Source organism: Rhinichthys klamathensis, unplaced genomic scaffold, assembly GCF_029890125.1.
Source record: "Rhinichthys klamathensis goyatoka isolate OS25496 unplaced genomic scaffold, OSU_Roscu_1.1 h1tg000036l_1, whole genome shotgun sequence".
NCBI lineage: Eukaryota > Metazoa > Chordata > Actinopteri > Cypriniformes > Leuciscidae > Rhinichthys > Rhinichthys klamathensis.
Window position 1 is genome coordinate 1,743,574 of NW_026606584.1, and position 21,376 is coordinate 1,764,949.

Consider the following 21,376-nt stretch of genomic DNA (forward strand, 5'->3'; position numbering starts at 1 on the left):
AAGTAACATTGTTAACCAACCATTCAGAAACGTCCTGTTCGAGCCTTAATTGTCGAACTTCTTTGCGGCCGTCATCTTGTTCCGGGTCTGACTCCGGTTCAAACTGATACGATTGCACAGATGTGTCCTCAGAGACTCCCGCTGCCATTCTTTCTCCAAAATATACCCTCAACTGTTGTCAAGGCAACACTCCACGTGCGTTGTCAAAACGCGCAGAACAGAGGGGCGGAGTTAGCGAAGCTCATTATCTTTTAAAGGCATATGCACTGAAACGGCGTGCTGAAAACAGAGCTGTTTTTGACCAGGTAAAATTAGTGTTTTCTTACAATACTAATGAGAATTTTTAATTAAAGTATATTACAAACTTTTCATTTAGACCCTAAAGAATCAAATTAACTTGTATGAAAATGGCGTTATATGACCCCTTTAAACAGATTTAAACAAATAAGAGTGCAAGTATATATGTAATCAATCCTACTTGACCCGCTTCGAGTGAGATTCCAACTGGCGTCTCTGGCATTGCGCGTTCTTTATAAACCTACACGTCACATGTAGGTGGCACGCCGCCTTCATTTAACCAACTATGATAACTTCATCAGACAGTAAATCAATACAAAATGCATGAGTAGATAATTCTTTAACTTAGCACGCTGAATGTGGTCCAATGTTTCTCTCATATGACACAAGCAATAAATAATGTGCTATTTATAGCAGTCAAAAAAGCATACCTTTACTTTGAGCTTGTCTTTCTTCGCTCTTCTCTTTTACGGCTCCGGCAAGATAGCGTTTGGAGGCCATTTCTACCACAACTTCACTTTAATTTAAATGAACTAAAAATAGCATTGTGTATGACGAAACGTCATGATGTTGTGAGAGACTATTCCGATTAGCAATATCCAAATCAGTGAAGGCGATATTACCATAGAGATTAGAATATTGGGAATTTAATTTTTGACAGCACATTTTGACTGTCATACATAATGCTTAATAAGAATTAATAAAGAGTAAGCGTGCCACTAAAATACAACATTTTTCACGTTTCTAACGAACGTGAGCATTTTGGAGAGAAGTGTGGTGGAATCAGTGTGAATACTGTGATAATTACGGTACTCTAGTTCTCCCACTATATCACAGGCAGTATTAGGCATTAGTGTGAAGTGCTACTGTGCACGTTTCTTATGTTTTCGGATTTTATTCATTCTGTTGTTCTTTATTGAACAATTAATGAACACTTCTTGATTGAAAAGGCATTTATTTTAAATAAAAATGAAGGCTTTAAAGCCCTCCATACACCTACCCCTAACCCTACAAACACTTTATTATTAAATAACCATTAGGTTCCAATTTTCACTTTTTTATATATATATATTTATTGAAAATAAATGCCTTTCCAATCTTATATGAGATTATATGAGAAAGCAAGAAGAACGAGTTCGGCAAAAGGCGGATTCAAACTCTGGTTGCTTTGCATCAAAAGTGTCTGCTAAGCGTTTTACTCCCTAAGCCACTGCTCTTGACAAATTATAGACGTTTTTTATGCTATTGTCTGTCCTAACCAGACATTGTATCTGCCAACAAGGTGGGCTATTTGCACTTAGTGTAAATAGACACTCCGATTATTCTAATAGTTTCGCGGCTGTGGGGCCCCCCAGATAAGCCGGGGCCCCAGGCGACCGCCTGTTGGACAGGCCGGCTCTGCGTCCGGTGTGCGATACCTCAAGTTGTCCTAGACGCGACACGCCGCTGTGCTTCTCGTCCGGTGTGTGACCCCCTTAATTTAGATGGCTTGTTTCTTCATGATGGTAGATAAGCAGCCTAGAACCCATTTGTGTCATGAGTTTTTAATTCTGTTGGTTGACCAACCCCTAAAGCGGTTCTGAACAATTTAGTTCTGGGTGTGACTGTTTTCCTTCCTTCACATACACATAGCATCAATCTGATCTGATGCATCTTGATATGCAAAGGCAGTCTCTGGGCCATCAGAGAGTGGTTTCAGTCCTATGTTTCAGGAGTTCTTACTTGGAACCAGCAGCTACTTTGTAGTATGGTACTGTGGTATACGGTTTCCATACCACTACTGACGCAGTGTCGAGTGCCCTATAAAAGGGATCGTCTCGGTTTCATATGTAACCATAGTTCCGTGAGTAGGGAATGAGATGCTCCTTTGTCCTGCTTTTGCTGCCCTCATAGGAAATCTGAGTTGTGATGGTACAAGCATGTCCTTTTGAGGCACAGGTGAATGTGTGCCTCAGTGGGCAGTGCAAGCAGCACCAGCTAATAAATCTAATATGTGCTTAAGACAATCGTCACACCTGGAAGGGGTTTCTATTAGGGCTGCCCCCTAACAGTTAATGAGAAGAGGCTTGGTCGACCAAGATTTTATTAGTCGGTTAGTTGCAGAAAAAAAAACTCCACAGGAAGTGGCAAAGTCACACAGTCTGTGACGGACAGATTGTTAATGGCAGGTACTTGTGGTAATTACAGTGTGTCAGGCAGGGAATCCAAATGTTCTCCTATCACTCATTAACCCTCTGGGGTCGGCAAACGCGCCAGCACGTTTTGCTCGATTTTTTTCACATAGCAGCAAAATAGACTTAAAATACTCCATCATTTTTGGTCATACAGACTTAAGAAATATGAAAAAATAAACTGTTAAATGTCTTCTTTTTTATGTGTCCACTTACATTCGAAATAAAACATGTGCTTTTGTAAAATAAAGAAAATAAACAGGGTGTGCTTTCTGGCTCTCCATCTCCGTGAACTTTTTTTTTGGAGCACGTCTCTAAACTTAAACAAAACTCAGCGAATACTATTCACCCAGGCACGAGCTATATATCTTTACAATCATTTAAGTGTGTACTTTTAAATTATCTAATTCATAACAAAAACAAATATTCTCTGTTTATGTAATCTATATGAAAAGAGAGAGATGTCAGTCGTTCTCATTTCAGCTCATTATCTTTTAATTTGATCACGCCCACAAGGAGCGCGCTATTCAAGCGCAAATGATCTGAGGCGATCCATGCAAACCTGTCAACGCCCACACATCAACTCGATAAAACACAAGTTTAATTAGATTACAGTAGCCTACATTATGTCGTCTTGCGAGGCTGTGAGGAATAATCCTGGGAAATTTGTTAAGAACCGCTGTTTTAAATTCATTTCGAGGAGTAACGGATCAAGCTGATGTAGTAAGTTTTTTTACTATTAAGTGCTTTGCTGTAATCGCGATATGAAATTGCCTATGTAAACCGCAAAAATACTGTTTAAATAGGAATCGCATTTCTGTGTGTGAATGAATGAACAGCTTTTACCAAACTATATTGCTATAGGCCTACTGAGATGAGTAAAACTCTACTGAAATATGTTGAAATAAAATGTATTTGTATAAGCAACGTATTAAACTGAACATTTATATGCCCTAATATATCATAAAATCAACACGATCTCATGAAAGTGTGTATCTATAGCACGAATTTAATTTCTCGTACCATCCTACGCCAAAAAATTGTTTTTGCGTGCAAATGATACGCTGTAAACCCCTTGGGTAGGATTAGGGGTGTGGAGTGGTGTGTATTACACGCCATAAAGTGCGTATCATATGCACGCGTAAACTGCGTATCATATGATGAATCACGTACCTAAATGGTACGAGAAATTAAATTTGTCCTATAGATACGCACTTTCATGAGATCGCAATGTTACAGAGATGCCTATGTTACAGACGAAATATGAAAGACAACATTTCGTTGACTAGTTTTTGATAGATTATAAACTTTTTACTGTAAAATAAACTACTGGCATATCAAATAAGCTTTTGTTCGCCAATTTCTGCTCATATATTAAATATATATATATTATGTTTTGTCAAAAATAAAGTCATCAACTAAGATTTTATTATAGTGTTTGTGCTAATATAGGTTTTATTCAAACTAATGAATCCTTGAAATACTTATGATAAAATGTATACTTTAGTTTTTACAAAGAAAGATTACACTTGAAATATTGTTACAATTTTAATTGTTGTTGTAATTGTAACGTTTTTAATAAAATAGCAAATAATATATTTACAAGGTAGATGTAAACAAAATCTTAAAAGCTCAATATAAGCCTTATCTTTAAATTATTTTTGTGTTTTATTAGTGACAAATTTGGGGAGAGGATACATATCCAAAACTTTCTGAAAAATACAGTATGTGAATTAACTACACAATTACTAGAAATGTTTACCTTGGATATTATACAATTTGCAAGCAAAAATACAAGTGGAAAAAATACAGATACAGATACAAAAATACAGAAGATGTTTCCAACTGTGAACCAATTTTGTAGTGTATATATATATATATATATATATATATTATTTTTTGTCCTTGCATTCTTTTTTGTGGCTCAGTGACACACCTGTGAGAGAGGCTCATTATGCTGGTCATTATGCAGGTCATTGTCTTCTCAGGTGTGAATCAGAGCATTATTCATGATCCTCACAATCATTCAGCAACTGAAAAAAGCACAAATATCAGGGCATGTCAAAACATCTCAAGGACCCCAAAAACACCTTAGACCCCAGAGGGTTAACCTCAAATATGGCTTATCATTTTAAACATGTACGTATTAGTAACTTTACTTGGCCGCTCGCTCCAACGTTAACCTAGAAAATGGGCGCTATTATTATCCAAGTGTTTGTGCAGATTGTAGAATCTAGAGTATAGCACGCTTTACTATCTGACATGGAGGTGCCGGTGCGATCACTTGCATTTTTCCTGATAACAGCGGAAACAACTTAAAATATTCAGTCATTTATGGTCATAGAGATAAGAGTAATGCATCATTCGAAACAGTCTACTTTTATTTGTGTAAACTACAACAAAACTTTGTACTTTTGTAAAATAAAGAAAACAAACAGGATTTGCTTTCTGCCATATCGGCAGTGGTGGATGAAGTACCAGAAAGCCACACTTGAGTAAAAGAATATACAGTATCTTACCAGAAAATGATTTTGGTTGAAGTTAAAGCCACTGTTTAGAATATTACTTGACAGTCCCTCCAGAAAAACGCGATTATGCGATGAGATCGCATGATTTAGTGCATAATCAGCCAAAGTCCGAAGTATTTATGTATTAAATACTTATGTATTAAGTATTTATGCGGGGGCCGCATTTTTTTCAAATACGCCGCACTTTCGCCGCATAAATTGCTGATTTCCGTGCAAAATATGCGGGGCTTGCATGATTTCATAATCAAATTGTTATTATGAAGTGTCGTAATTTCGCGACCTGAACATCATCGAAAAGCTGTAAAACAGGAGCACACTTTATTTTTTTATATTTTATTTATTCATTTTTACAGAAGTTGTAGCATATTCCTTTTGTAAAGCTACAGAACTTGTTTGACTCATCAATGTTTTGTAAGTTTGATGTTTTTATTAAGGTCTGAAATAAAACAAGATGAGACCTTAAATATTCCCAGCACTTTCTGTGATGTAGTATGCTTGCTTATCATAGGAAGTAATAAGAAATGACTCTTTACATTAAGGTAGTAGCCTAGTGACAACAGGGTGTTGGGGGAATCACTTTTTTTTCTCTTTTTCATCAAACCGCAGTTTTTGCAAGTTCCCGCAATTTTTGCAAGTTCCCGCAATTTCAACGCATAAAGTTGCATAAATATCCTGCATATTCCATCGCATTTTTTAAGAAAACGGGCCGCAAAATCAAGGATTTTTGTCTGCAACAATCACAAAAAAACTCTGTGTTTTACTGGAAGGACTGACTTGAGTACAAGTTTTAAAGTATGTGATATTTATTGTACTTAAAGGGATACTCCACCCAAAAATGAAAATTCTGTCATCATTTACTCACCCTCAAGTTGTTGCAAACCTGTATGAGTTTCTTTCTTCTGCTGAACACAAAGGAAGTTATTTTTTAGAACGATTGGAACCAAACAGTTGTTTGGCACCATTGACTTCCATAGTAGAAAAAAAAAAAAAATACTATGGAAGTCAATGGTGCCAAAGTTCCAATCGTTCTTCAAAATGTCTTCCTTTGTGATCAGCAGAAGAAAGAAACTCATACAGGTTTGCAACAACTTGAGGGTGAGTAAATGATGACAGAATTTTCATTTTTGGGTGGAGTATCCCTTTAATATCAGAAAATACTTTTCATACTTAAACGTACTTAAGTATTGAAAGTAGGGATGCACCGATCCACATTTTTTCACTTCCGATCCGATCCCGATACCTGAATTTGAATATCGGCCGATACCGATTCTATTCCGATACCTGAGCTGTTTGCTTTAATATTATTATTATCATTAGTGTTGATTTTATATGATGCTGAAATAAACTCCTCTCAACAGGTAAGTATGATATGTACGTATGTATGCATGCATGTATGTCCCAAAAGGCAACTTTAGGTAAGTATAAGGTCAGAAAAGGAATTCAGAAAAACAGGAAATCCTGTTAACAGGAAAAATCACATTCTGAAATCAAATATGCAACTGTAAGGGTTTCAAATTGATTGTCATGTCAATATTTATTACATTCCCAAAATGTCAAATACTTGAGTCTTGAAATATAAGAAACGTGCAAGTGTAAACATCTTACACACACACTATCAATAAAACAGTGTGCATCTGAACAGCACAAATCAAGTACACTGGCTCTTGTAGCATCAACAAATCAAGGTTTTAAAATGTCAAATATTAGAAATATAGGAAAAGTGCAATAACTGTAAACATCTTAAGGCCCTTGCACATATGGAGCTAATAATATGACAAAATGATTTGAATTTGAATTGTGTAAATTTGAATTGTTTGCAAGTGTAATCTAACAAAATTGAATTTTAGGTGGTAGTTTAAATAGTTCTGAATTTGATTTTTTTAAACGAATATTGAACATTTGAAATTTAACAAATTGAAAGGTTTTTATGGCTGAATTTTATAGACATGTATTTTCAAACAGCTAGTTTTTTTTGTTCTGAATTCAAATACTGCAAATATTCAGTTTAAAAAAATACAGATTCAAGTTTCCAAGATGAAGAAATTCGGAACTTCAAATTCAGTTTTCTAAAATTCAATCTCAAAAATTCAAACTCAAAAATTCAGGTCTTACAGAAAGTAGGTCACAGGTCATCCACAGGGAAGAGTAGATGATCTCAGAAAAGTCGAACAGAGCATTTTGGTCCATTAGGGACTGCAGAAGGTTTCTTAAACATGAATGATTTTGTGTTTGTTAGGTAGCGTTTTCATCACGTGAGACATTTGTCTAAGCAGTCTCTGGTGTTTGTTTTAAAGTATATTTTGTGTAAAATTGATTAAAACGCCACCGTGTCACCTACACAGACAGGACGCGAGCGGCGTGGCGCGGCGCGACGCAACACAGTGCTTGAAGCGACTGTTGCAAAGAGCTGAGACTAGGTCACAAATAGGATGGGGAATCCGTGTGCTGTTGGGGATTTCACGGGTCGCGTCGCTCCGCTCCCGTCCGGTCTAGACTGCGTCGTACATGTAAGCATACGGTACGAGAGGGTGTGCTGTATCGTGAATACGACGCGAACCGGAGTGCTTGCAACCCCTTCACGGCCGTTTCACACCGCATGCGTGAGCAGCGTGTATTTTTTCGGCGTGCATGTTAATCAATGAGTGCATCCACACCGGGAGCAGGAGCAGCGCGTGAGCAGCGGTGAAGCGGGGGTTTCGGGTGCTCTTCTCCACGCTCAATTAAAGTGAATACACTTTTGATGGACAAAATTTCACACAAAAAGTGCCCAAAATGCACAGAATAAGCATGTCTAGTGAGTTTTAACAAGAACTTGAGTTGGCAAAAAAGAAAAGAAAATGAAGACTAAAAAATAGTTAGGTCTATAGAAGATTAGGCTACCCGTTTAAACTTGTTTTTAATTATTCAGTTTGGGTGAATATATATTATATAAATATATATTATATTTAAAATAAATATAATGGTGTATTATATATATATATATATATATATATATATATATATATATATATTAATGGTGTATTATATATAAAACTAGTGTAAACTAGCCAGAAAATATTATATATAATTTAAACTTTCTTTTAGTTTATGTAACAGACAGCTACAACCCAAATTAAACCCAAGTGTGCGGTTTTGTGTGTGTCTGTGTTTTGTAGTCTTGTAAACATATCGAAAGTATGACTGAAAAGAATATTGGAGCTGTTTTCTGGGTTGTTTTGTTGTTTAACAATTATATGTGAATGTTGTACACCTACCTAACAAACACAAAATCATTCATGTTTAAGAAACCTTCTGCAGTCCCTAATGGACCAAAATGCTCTGTTCGACTTTTCTGAGATCATCTACTCTTCCCTGTGGATGACCTGTGACCTACTTTCTGTAAGACCTGAATTTTTGAGTTTGAATTTTTGAGATTGAATTTTAGAAAACTGAATTTGAAGTTCCGAATTTCTTCATCTTGAAAACTCGAATCTGTATTTTTTTAAACTGAATATTTGCAGTATTTGAATTCAGAACAAAAAAACTAGCTGTTTGAAAATACGTCTATAAAATTCAGCCATAAAAACCTTTCAATTTGTTAAATTTCAAATGTTCAATATTTGTTTAAAAAATCTAATTCAGAACTATTTAAACTACCACGTAAAATTCAATTTTGTTAGATTACACTTGCAAATAATTCAAATTTACACAATTCAAATTCAAATCATTTTGTCATATTATTAGCTCCATATGCACACTGAGTCTGAAATCGTATTCGTGATTCGGTGGCTCTGAATTGTCAGAACACCATTCAAACTCCATTCAAACTGCTTGCTACGGATGTGAAAAACGCAGAAAATCGAACCCGATTATTTTTTTATTTTTTTTTGACGGACGAAAGTTTCAGTGGCAGTGTGCAAGCGTAATTGACATAACGTGAGGACGTATTTATTTTTTAACGTGCGACGCGAATCGGACGCGAATTTCGGACTCAGTGTGCAACACACACACACACGCACACACACACACACGCACTTTCTCTATCAAAAAAACGGTTCCCGTTGTCTTTCGTTCCAACATAAGAAACTATTTATCGCAAATATGGCCACGTGTGTTCATCTTCGTCACAGCCGTCATTTGACACCGGAGTAGCAGGTGCCGCAGCTATTTCTGCTTCCATCTTGAAATCTGTCTTATTGTCGAGTGGAACTCAGTCGCTTACTAGCATGACATGCCTGGGCAGTTCTCTGCCTTAGGCTCGAGTGGAAAATGAAATCATCCGCAGTTGTGCGAGCACTTGTTTGCACATGTGCAAAGGAATTTAAACAAAGATCTAACTTGCAAACTGTAACATATGTCCACTGTAGGCGAGATGAACTTGAACCCATGTGCAGTTTATTTAAAGATCAACGAAGTGACAAAAACAGAATAGGCTTTACTAGATACAAAGACTTGGCATGAACATAAATGCACACACCAACAGTAGGTTACAACATCAATACCAGACAAAGTAACATGGCAAACATGAGAGCTATATAAACACGTGGACTAATAACTAAAGACACACCTGTGAACATAATCAAGACAATGAACCAATGACAACGTTGGACACATGGCAGGATCACATGACAAAGGGGAGGACATAACAAAACCAGGAACATGACAATGAGCATGAATACAAAATAAAAGACATGAACACAAACAAAGATCTATAGAAAGCTTGAAATGTCTACTTTTAAACAAGCCAATTTGAATCGAAAACAAAAACACTCATTAAAATCTGTATGAAAGGTATTTTTCTCTGCAAAGGCTCGTCCACTATACTGCATCTTTGCAGCTTACACTGACTCAGAAAACACTAGTTTATTAATAAATAATTAATGTCTCCATGCTATTTTTTCAGACACATCCATAATAATTACTTTTGCCGGCGGTTTACGGCAAGCTTTAGTGTGCACTTGAGCTTGAAATAGGCTATATATTAAGCCTATACAGCCTATTAAAGGCTCATTATGGGTTAGTATATATTAGTATGGTTTAGTATAAATGTGCGATTAGCCAACTAATGGTTCAAATGAACGACTACTAGTCGCCTCTAAAAATCTTTAGTTGGGGGCAGCCCTAGTTCCTATAGTATCAGTTTCTGAAGCAGTGTCTTGTTCCTTACTCAGGGAACCAAGGTTACAAATGTAACTTAAATGTTTCAGGGGCTTTAGGGGCCCTTAACATGATTAAAAACAAATTCAGCACAGGCGTTTTCTCTGGTAATCTGATCATCTTTGGGACAGAATATTAAACCTAAGGCAGCTATTAATGTTCCATTGGCTATTCTTAAATACACAGAGTATGAAATATTAATACATATTTTCAGCTAAAGTTCTGTGACTTCATATCAGGTATATACAATTGCAAAAACCACTGTTGTTTAATTTTCACTAATTTAGTGCTTTGATTTAAATTGTGTTGGCCCTGTACAGTAGTTTGTGTAATGTATCAAGTAATTTTTGTCCTTTTGCAGTTTTCTTTATTGGCCGAAACCTTAGCCCATGAAAGGCAAGACATACAAATTCGTACAAAAGCACAGGAAAAGGTGAGTGTTTGCTGACTCCATGAACTGTAAATTAATATTTGTCACCCCTTTGTGTAATATTTGTTTCAGACCAGAACTGCCTAGGAGAAGTTGCCTAGGAGTCTTCAACTTTTTACTACAACTGTAGAGAATGCCACGTGGCATTCTTTCTTTCTTTTTTCTTTTTCTTTCTAACTAATCTTTCTTTCTTTCTAATAAGAAATAAGGTTTCACTTTATTTGGATGGTCCCTTTAACACTAGAAGTGCCAGAATTCCATAACTACTAGAACTGCCACAAGCGGTCATTTTGACCGTTAGATTGCAAGATCTATATCTTTAATGATAAATACCCAATTGAGTGATTAATGCATTTATTGTATTAGGATATCTTTTAAAAACAAAACAACACCAAACTGTACATTTAAAAAAGTTTAATTATACATTTATAAATAACAATATCAGTAGCCCGTAATTATCGCATATTCACAACAGATAGCTATATTTCCATATCCATTCAACATAACTCAGAACAAGATAAGTAGGCCTACCCAAGATAATAACAACTAAAAGTATCTTATTTAGATATTCTTTTGACAGTGAGAGAGACAATGTCACGGTTTATGAATTCGCTGTCTCCTTTCTCGTCTTGTTGTGTGTGTGTGTGTGCGTGGTCGCTGATCATTGCACCTGATCAGCACGCCCGCTCTGATCAACGCGCCAGCTGCAACTGATCAGCATTCGACCCTTTTTAGTGTTACTGTTGTCGCCTAGTTTTTGTCAGATCGTTGTGGATTTTTCCTGCGTGTTTGTTCCCTGCCTGTATCCGTTTTCCGTGTGTTATCCCGTGTTCAGCACTCCATGGTTCTACACGCAGCGTCCCTGTGCTGCCAAGGGCTTCATACCGGACATTTACACACCTTAACTCTCCCAGCATCTGACCAGCTCTCAATAAACAAATCTGTCATTTTGCAATTGAATCTTCTGATTATTTCCTTCTGATTAGGTCAACCGCGAGAAATGTAACAAAAGAATACCGCGAAATTCAGTGCGGTCAATATGACCGTCTATGGCCGAAATAGGTAAATATGTTCATTTGTTTTTTTTTGCCTTATGTGTAATTTATATTAAAAACATTTTAAATGAAAATACAGACACTTTTAGGAAAAGTCAGGTACCAGCAGGATTTTATTTATTTTGTCAACAAAGTTATTGCAGATATAAAATTCAAAACGGTCAAAATGACCGCCGTGGCCGTTCTAGTATTAACACATTCAGTTCACTATAACTAACTTTGCAACTACATGTCAACTAACTCTCACTAGAGTATTAGTAAACTGTCTGCTTAATATCTGCTAACACTTTATTGTGATGCTCCTCCAACAGACATTATACTGACTATAAGTAACTTTGCAACTACATGTCAACTTATTCTATCCCTAACCCTACCAGTCTACTAATACTCTACTAACACTCTAGTGAGAGTTAGTAGAAATGTAGGTGCAACGTTATTTATAGTCAACTGAATGTGTTAAAGGGACCATCCAAATAAAGTGAAACCTTATTTCTTATTAACTATTTATTATTTCTTTCTAACTATTCTTTCTTTCTTTCTAACTAGTCTTTCTAACTTTTCTTTCTTTCTTTCTAACTAATCTTTCTTTCTTTCTAACTAATCTTTCTTTCTTTTTTCTTTATTTCTAACTAATCTTTCTACCTAATCTTTTGTTTCTTTATTTCTAACTAATCTTTCTTTCTTTTCTTTCTTTCTAACTATTCTTTCTTTATTTCTAACTTTTCTTTTTTTCTTTCTTTCTAACTTTTCTTTCTTTCTTTAACTTTTCTTTCTTTCTAACTAATCTCTTTCTTTTTTCTTTAATCTTTCTTCCTAACTAATATTTCTTTCTTTCATTCTTTCTTTCTTTCTTTCTTTCTTTCTAACTATTCTTTCTTTCTAACTTTTCTTTATTTCTAAATAATCTTTATTTCTTTTTTCTAACTAATATTTCTTTCGTTCTTTCTAACTAATCTTTCTTTTTTCAAACTTTAAACTATTTAAAACTTTAAACTACTTTAAACTTCCTTCTAATGTTTTTTTCTATATTTCTAACTAATATTTCTTTCTTTCTAACTAATCTTTCTTTATAACTAACTATTCTTTCTTTCTTTATAACTGATCTTTCTAACTAATCTTTCTTTCGTTCTAACTATTCTTTCTTTCTCTAATAGAAAGTTACTTTAAGTTAATAATAGAAGTCTAATACTTAATAATTCTTAATACTTTAAGTCTAATAGAAAGTTACTTTAAACTACTTTTCTAAAGAAAAAAAGAAAGATTAGTTAGAAAAAAAGATAGATAGGTTAGAAAGAAAGGTTAGAATGAAAGAACGATTAGTTAGAAAGAGAGAAAAAGAAAGAAAGTAGTGTTTCTAACTAATCTTTCGGTAACACTTTACAATAAGGTTCCATTAGTTAATGCATTAGTTAACATGTACTAACCATGAACAACATCTCTGTTCAGCATTAGTTAATATTTGTTAACGTTAACTCACACATATACTAATGCATCAGTTTACGTTAACAGCACAATTAAGTTAACATTAGTTAATGCATTAGTTAACATGAACTAACCATGAACAACAACTCTGTTCAGCATTAGTTATTAAAATTTGTTAACGTTAACTCACACATGTACTAATGCATCAATTCACATTAACAGCACAGTTAAATAACATTAGTTAATGCACTAGTTAACATGAACTAACCATGAACAACACCTCTGTTCAGCATTAGTTAATATTTGTTAACGTTAACTCACACATATACTAATGCATCAATTCACATTAACAGCACGGTTAGTTAACATTAGTTAATGCATTAGATAACATGAACTAACCATGAACAATGCCTGTAAATAGCTTTACTGTTTTGTAAGGTTAACTTACTGTACATATTTACATTAGTTTACGTAGCAGTTGACACACACCAAGTATGAACATTTCTAACTCACCATGTTATCCTAAATGTAAAAATACTGTTGTGTACCTTATCAACACTCAAGGCATTGATTTGTTGGTAAACATAATTCTACAGCGGAAAAATATGTTGTTCATGTTTATACGCACTTTACTATCATTACTTGCATTCAAATAAGCATTTATTAATGGATTGAGTGAAAAGTGTACACTATTTCAACATTAACTGATGTGTTACTAACATTTGTAGACTCTTTATTAACATTAATTACCATTAATAAAGCATTTATTAATGGAATTTATAAACCTTATTGTAAAGTGTACACTATTCAACATTAACTGATATGTTACTAACATTTGTAGACTCTTTATTGACATGACTTATCATTAATAAAGAATTTATTAATGGAATTTATAAACCTTATTGTAAAGTGTACACTATTTCAACATTAACTGATGTGTTACTAACATTTGTTTTCCGCTGCAGCATTATGTTTACCAACAAATCAATGCCTTATATGAAAGAGTGTTGATAAGGTACACAACAGTATTTTTACATTTAGGGTAACATGGTACATTAGTACATGTGTGAGTTAACGCTAACAAATATGAACTAATGCTGAACAGAGATGTTGTTCATGGTTAGTTCATGTTAACTAATGCATTAACTAATGTTAACTAATGGAACCTTATTGTAAAGTGTTACCAATCTTTCTTTCTAACTAATCTTTCTTTATAACTAACTATTCTTTCTTTATTTCTAACTAATCTTTCTTTCTAACTAATCTTTCTTTTTTTCTAACTATTCTTTCTTTATCTTTCTTTCTAACTATTCTTTCTTTATCTTTCTTTCTAACTAATCTTCTTTCTTTCTTACTATTCTTTCTTTCTAACTTTTCTTTCTTTCTAACTAATCTTTCTTTCTTTCTACCTAATCTTTATTTTTTATTTTTTTCTACCTCTTTCTTTTTTCTCTTTTTCTTTCTAATTAATCTTTCTTTCATCCTAATCCTTTTATTTTTTCTTTCTTTCAAACTAATCTTTCTTTCATCCTAATCTTTCTTTTTTCTTTCTTTCTAACAAATCTTTCTTTCTACCTAATGTTTTTCTTTCTTTCTAAGTAATCTTTCTTTCTAACTAATCTTTCTTTATAACTAACTATTCTTTCTTTCTGATCTTTCTTTCTAACTAATCTTTCTTTCTCTTTCTTTCTAACTAATCTTCTTTATTTATTTCTAACTATTCTTTCTTTCTAACTATTTATTCTTTCTTTCTAACTATTCTTTTTTCCTTTTTAACTATTCCTTTCTAATTCTTTATTTTCTTTCTTTCTAACTATTCTTTCTTTCTAACTATTCTTTCTTTCTAACTATTCTTTCTTTCTAACTTTTCTTTCATTCTTTCTAACTATTCTTTCTTTCTTTTTAACTATTCTTTCTTTTTAACTATTCTTTCTTCCTAATTATTCTTCTTTCTTTCTAACTAATCTTTCTTTCTTTTTTCGAACTATTTTTTATTTTTCTTTCTAACTAATCTTCTTTCTTTCTAACTATTCTTTCTTTCTAACTATTTATTATTTCTTTCTACCTAATCTTTCTACGTAATCTTTTTCATTTTTCTTTATTTCTAACTAATCTTTCTTTCTTTCTAACTATTCTTTCTTTCTTTCTAACTTTTCTTTCTTTTTTCTTTCTAACTTTTCTTTCTTTCTTTAACTTTTCTTTCTTTCTTTCTAACTAATCTTTCTTTTTTCTTTTTAACTAATCTTTCTTCCTAACTAATCTTTCTTTTTTCTTTTTTTCTTTCTAATCTTTCTTTCTTTCTAACTTTTCTTTCTTTCTAAATAATCTTCTTTCTTTTTTCTTTCTAACTAATATTTCTTTCGTTCGCTCTTTCTTTCTTTCTTTCTTTCTAACTAATCTTTCTTTCTTTCTAACTATTCTTTTTTTTCTTTCTTCCTTTCTAACTAATCTTTCTTTTCAAACTTTAAACTATTTAAAACTTTAAACTACTTTAAACTTCTTAACTTTCTGGTCCAAACTTTCACAAGCCAACTTAAAGTTTGTCTCGACGAACTTTATAATCTAGTTATTATTATTATCAATTTTGAAAGCAGTTGTTCTGCTTAACATTTTTGTGAAAATGGTGCTACATTTTTCAGGATTCTTTGATGAATAGAAAGTTCAATGAACAGCATGTATTTGCATGTATTAAATGTATTTATTACATTTATTAAAGCATTTATTAAATAGAAATCTTTTGTAACATTATAAATGTCTTCAGTATCATTTTTGATCAATTTAATGCATCCTTGATGAATAAAAGTATTAATTTCTCACCTTTTTTTTATCTTACCACAAGTGTTTAAATTGTATCATTGTTTCCAAAATCTGAAGCCGCAAAAACTGTTTTCAATATTGATAATGATAATAATAAATGTTTCTTTAGCAGCAAATTAGCATATTGGAACGATTTCTGAAGGATCATGTGACAGTGAGGACTGAGAGTAATGGCTGCTGAAAATTCAGATTTGTCATCTCCGAAATAAATAAAATGAAAATTTATTAAAATGGAAAACAATTAATTTAAATTGTAAAATGTCTGTATGTCTTGTAATATTACTGTTTTTGCATTTGCATTTTGTATTAAATAAATGCAGCCTCTGTGAGGATAAGATACTTTTTTTCAAAATCATTAAAAAAATGTTGATAGGTACTGTATACTATTTATGTATATATAATATCCGTATATATACATACATATACTAGGGTTGCCACCTTAAATGTGGCAAAATAAGGGACATATTTAAATGATTTCAAGACATGACATCTCAACAATAAAACATAACAAGTATGTGAACTTTCAACAGAACACCTTTTATGTTACATTTTTATTTCTAAAGAAATCATTTTGTATGTGTGCCTTGAGCAGTCATTCTGTCTGAAACCAGTTATCACTTTTTAGCCAATTCTTAACCCGTTACTGTCACGGTGACCGTATACAAGAGTATGACGCGGGAGTAGAAAAAAACCTCTGCCTCTCTGTTTTAATCAATAAATCCACAATGGAAAAAAACAGGAGATCGTAGGAGATAGCCAGAAATCACACACAAATTACCATCTCTAAAACTTGTTGTAACATTGATTTCTTTATATTTACTATTAGTATTCTCCACACTGTAAAATCCAGGTGTTTATTCAACTATGTGTGGACATATGTAAAATACAGAATCCCGTATTTTACGGGACGGGTGGCAACCCTAACATACACATGTATGTACAGTTGTAATCAAGATTATTCCACCCCCATTGCAAATCAGGTTTATTTAAAAATTTACAGACTTTCGGCTGTTTGCAATGAACAAATTAAACAAAAGTAATTGAAATGGCTCAACACAACGAATGTTTCAAGTGGTTTCCCCAAATTCAATTGAAAATGCAACTTAGTCAAAAGAATGGTCCAAAAAGTTAAGAGAATAGATCATCGCCCTTCACAAACAAGGAACAGGATACAAAAAGATAGAGGTCACTTAATGTTCCTAGAGATACCGTTGGAAGCATAGTTCGCAAGTTCAGAGTTAAAGAAATGAATGGGGCAGAAAAAGCAAGCTATCAATGGCTTCAACCAGATTTCTGAGAAGGCAGGTTTAGAAAAAAACCCTGAGTGACTGCAAAAGACACTGGTGGCAACAGGCACTGAGGTTAAAGTTTCTGCAGTAAGCACATACTAAATGCAGAAGGTTTCCATGCCAGAACTCCAAGACGTACAGCACTACTGGTCCAAAACCACAAGAAAAGTTTGGCTCCAATATACTCAAAATTATATAAATAAGAAGTTTTGGGATTCTGTTCTATTCTGTTCTGTGGAGGATGAAGAATGAAGCATACGCTGAAAAGAACACTGCCTACAGTTAAAGGGATAGTTCACCCAAAAATGAAAATTAGCCCATTATTTACTCACCCTGAAGTCATCCCAGGTGTATATGACTTTTCTTTCAGACGAATACAATCGGAATTATATTAAAAAATATCCTGGCTCTTCCAAGCTTTATAATGGCAGTGAATGGCCATTTCTGTTTTGAAGTCCATAATCTGTCCATCATAAAATTGCTCCACACGGCCTCGGGGGGTTAATAAAGACCTTCTGAAGCGAAGCCATGCGTTTGTGTAAGGAAAATACCCATATTTAAAACTTTATAAACTATAAATACTGGCTTCCGACAGATGGCCGTACCCATCGATTTACGGTGGAAGACTAACCCCTGACCCGACGCACAACGTAATGACGAACATGGAAGTTCAGAGGAAAGAGCAAAACAAAACACTGGTCGCGAATTAGAATTGAAGAGAGATGTCGGAGGATTTCTATATATTTCTATAATATAAGAGAAGAGGAGCTTCAGTTTGTTGCACAGCTCTATTTGTTTAAAACACGAGAGGCGTCTAAGCTTACGATACTCCTACATCCTACGTCATACATGCGTCACGGGTTACTCTTGTGGCACAAGTTGACTTGCGTAGTATACGGTCGTCTGGCGGAAGTTAGTTATTTTAGATTATAAAGTTATAAATATGGGTATTTTTCCTACAAAAACCCATGGCTTCTCTTCAGACGGCCTTTATTAACCCCCCGGAGCCGTGTGGAGCACTTTTATTATGGACAATGCACTTTTATGGACTTCAAAACAGAAATGGCCATTCACTGCCATTATAAAGCTTGGAAGACCCAGGACATTTTTTTATAACTCCGATAGTATTCGTCTGAAAGAAGAATGTCATATACACCTAGGATGACTTGAGGGTGAGTAAATCATGGGCTAATTTTCATTTTTGGGTGAACTATCCCTTTAAGCATGGTGGTGGCTCAATGATGTTCTGGTGCTGCTTTGCATCTTCTGGCAGTGGAAACCTGCAGCATTAATTGAAGTATCACAATATCCTAGGAGAAAACGTCATTCCGTCTGTGAGGAAGCTGAAGCTTGGGCATCATTGGACCTTCCAATATGACAATGATCCCAAACATACCTCATATTCCACCAAGGCTTGGTTGCAGTGGAAGTCCTGGAAGATTCTACAGTGGCCATCACAGTCACCTGACTTGAAGCCCATAGAAAATCTTTGGTGGGATTTGAAGAAGGCGGTTGCGGCACGCAAATCCATGAACTGCATTTCTGAACTGGAGGCCATTGCTCATGAGAAATGGGCTACAATTCCTCAGGAACGCTGCCAGAAGCTGGTGTCTGGCTTTACATCTTGTTTGCAGCAGGTCATGAAAGCAAAAGGGTGTTCTACAAAGTACTAAAGAGGCTTGCCATGAAGGAATTGAATAATGAGACTGAGACTACAGAAGTCAATAAAAGTTGCATTTTCAGTTGAATTTAGGGAAAGCACTTGAAACATTCATTGTGTTGAGCAATTTCAATTACTTTACTTTTATTTGTTCATTGCAAACAGCTGAAAGTCTGTAAATTTGTAGCCTGGCTAACGTCAGACCCAAGTCTCATTAAGACTTGGGTCTGGGAACCACATGTTCATTTTCTCGTATTTGAGGCGTGGTTTACGAATGCCCAGAGCCGTTTATTGGGTGCTAAGAATGTCTATCAAATGCGCCTGTACATAGCTCATAGCTAATCGTTTCAATTATACCAGATGACGTATGTAGAGCGACAGAAATTAGATGAGGAAGAAGACGATGGGTCAGAGATTTATGTGTACACGATGGTTTCTAACGGCTGTTTCACACCGCATGCGTGAGCGGCGCGTATTTTTTTCGGCGTGCATGTTAATCAATGAGTACATTCACACCGGGAGCAGGAGCAGCGCGTGAGCGTCGAGCAGGAGCGTCGCGTGAGCAGCAGGGAAGCGGGGTCGAATCTGTTTTTGCTACTCTGCTCACGCTAAATTAAAGTGAAAGCACACTTTTGATGGACAAAAATAAATATGATTAAAAAGTGCCCAAAATGCACAGAATAAGCATGTCTAGTGAGTTAACAAGAACTTGAGTAGGCAAATAAAAGAAAATAAAGACTCAAAAATATTTATAGAAGATTTAGGCTACCCGGTAAAAACTTGTTTTTAATTATTCAGTTTGGGTGAAAGTTGTGTATTATATTAAAAAAAAACTAAAGTAAACTAGCCAGAAAACATTATATATAAACATTCTTTTAGTTTATGTAACACACAGACAGCTACATAGCACAACCCAAATCAAACCCGAGTGTGTGATTTATTTGTGCGTTTTGTTTTTTATCCGTGGAGTTGCAGTCTTGTAAACATATAGAAAGTATGACTAAAACTAATAGATTGGAGCCATTTTCTGGGTTGTTTAGTTGTTTAACATTTATATGCGAATGTTGTACACCTCCCCATTACAAACTTTCAAGACTATCAATGTTATAAATGACCAACTTCTAAAAACAAATGTATAGTTGTCTTTGTAAATGTCTTTGCTCGAATGGCTTTGGAGCCGCTGCTGTGACACTGTACAAACGCTTCCAGTGTGAATACTCTCGCGCGTCTGCAGCTGCAGTGACGATGTAGTTACGCTGATGCGCTGCTCAAGTGCCGCTCACGCTTGCGGTGTGAAACGGCCGTAAGGCTGCATCGAAAGGTAACTTCGCGTCTGCTGCCATGTTGGATCCATAGGTATAAACAAACTGCTTCGGTGTGTCGCATAGACGTCGTCATCGTCTTGCTGCTCCCTCCCCGTTCTGTGATTGGTTCCCTAGATGAGGCAAAAATTTGGTCCATGGTATCCAGACTACCTAGCAGGGCAAGGTAGTATGGGGAAACCCAGGCTAGTGAATTTGGCCAATAAACCTAATTTGCAATGGCCGTTTAATAATTTTGATTAAAACTGTGTGTGTGTGTGTGTGTGTGTGTGTATATATATGTACGTATGTGTGTGTGTATATATATATATATATATATATATATATAGTGTGTGTGTGTGTATACAGTTGAAGACAAAATTATTAGCCCCCCTATGAAATTTCAATTATTTTTAAAATATTTCCCAAGTGATGTTTAACAGAGCAAGGGAATTTTAACACAGTATTTCTTGTTATATTTTAGAGAAAGCCTTATTTATTTAAATTTGCCTGGAATTAAAAAAAATAAAAATTAAAAAACTGCTCAGTATTATTAGCCTAAATAATCTAAATAAACCTAAATAATCCTGTATGCCTTTAAATTGCTCTTTAAGTTTAGGATTAGTATCTTGCGAAACAGCTAGTAAAATAATTTGTACTGCCATCATGGCAAAGACAAAAGAATTAGTTTAGACTTGAGAAAAATAATTGTTAATGCTCACAGAGGAGGAGAAAGATATAAACGTTTATCAAAGCGTTTTCAGGTGTCAAGAACTGCCGTGAGAAGTATTATCAAGACGTTTGAAGAGATCCACATAGTGGAGAAGCAGACTGCCCTAGGCAGGAAGTGAAAGACTTCTAAAACTTTAAAAGAAAACTAGTGAGAGAGGTTTCTAAAGACCCAAGAACAACTGCCAAGACACTAGTGAATGATTTAGCCAAGTCTGAGATTGATGTCTCAATAAAGACGGTCAACTAGAGCCCTGCACAGGAATGGACTGCGACCAAGAAAAACTCCATTTCTTGAGATGCCTCCAAGCTAGATTGAAGTTTGCCACGGACAACCTGGAGAAAAATGATGCAAACTGGAAACATGTCCTTTGGTCAGATGAGACAAAACTAGAGCTCTTTTGCCATAGAGATGTTGCCTATGTTTGGAGAAAGAAGGGAGAGGCGCTCAACCCAAAGAACACCGTTCCCACAGTAAAATACAGCGTTGGGAGTATAATGCTGTGGGGATGTTTCAGTGCAATTGGAACTGGGAATCTTG

The 21,376-nt window shown here is 34.8% G+C and overlaps 1 protein-coding gene across 1 annotated transcript in view; it reads left to right on the forward strand.

Annotated features, from left to right (window-relative positions):
* LOC130081174 (centrosomal protein of 95 kDa-like) overlaps positions 1 to 21,376 on the forward strand; it is a 239,192-nt gene that overhangs the window by 216,052 nt on the left and 1,764 nt on the right. Inside the window, exon 19 of the mRNA XM_056246135.1 lies at positions 10,494 to 10,565. Coding sequence (XP_056102110.1) covers positions 10,494 to 10,565 — 72 coding nt within the window. The remainder of the gene's footprint in view (positions 1 to 10,493; positions 10,566 to 21,376) is intronic.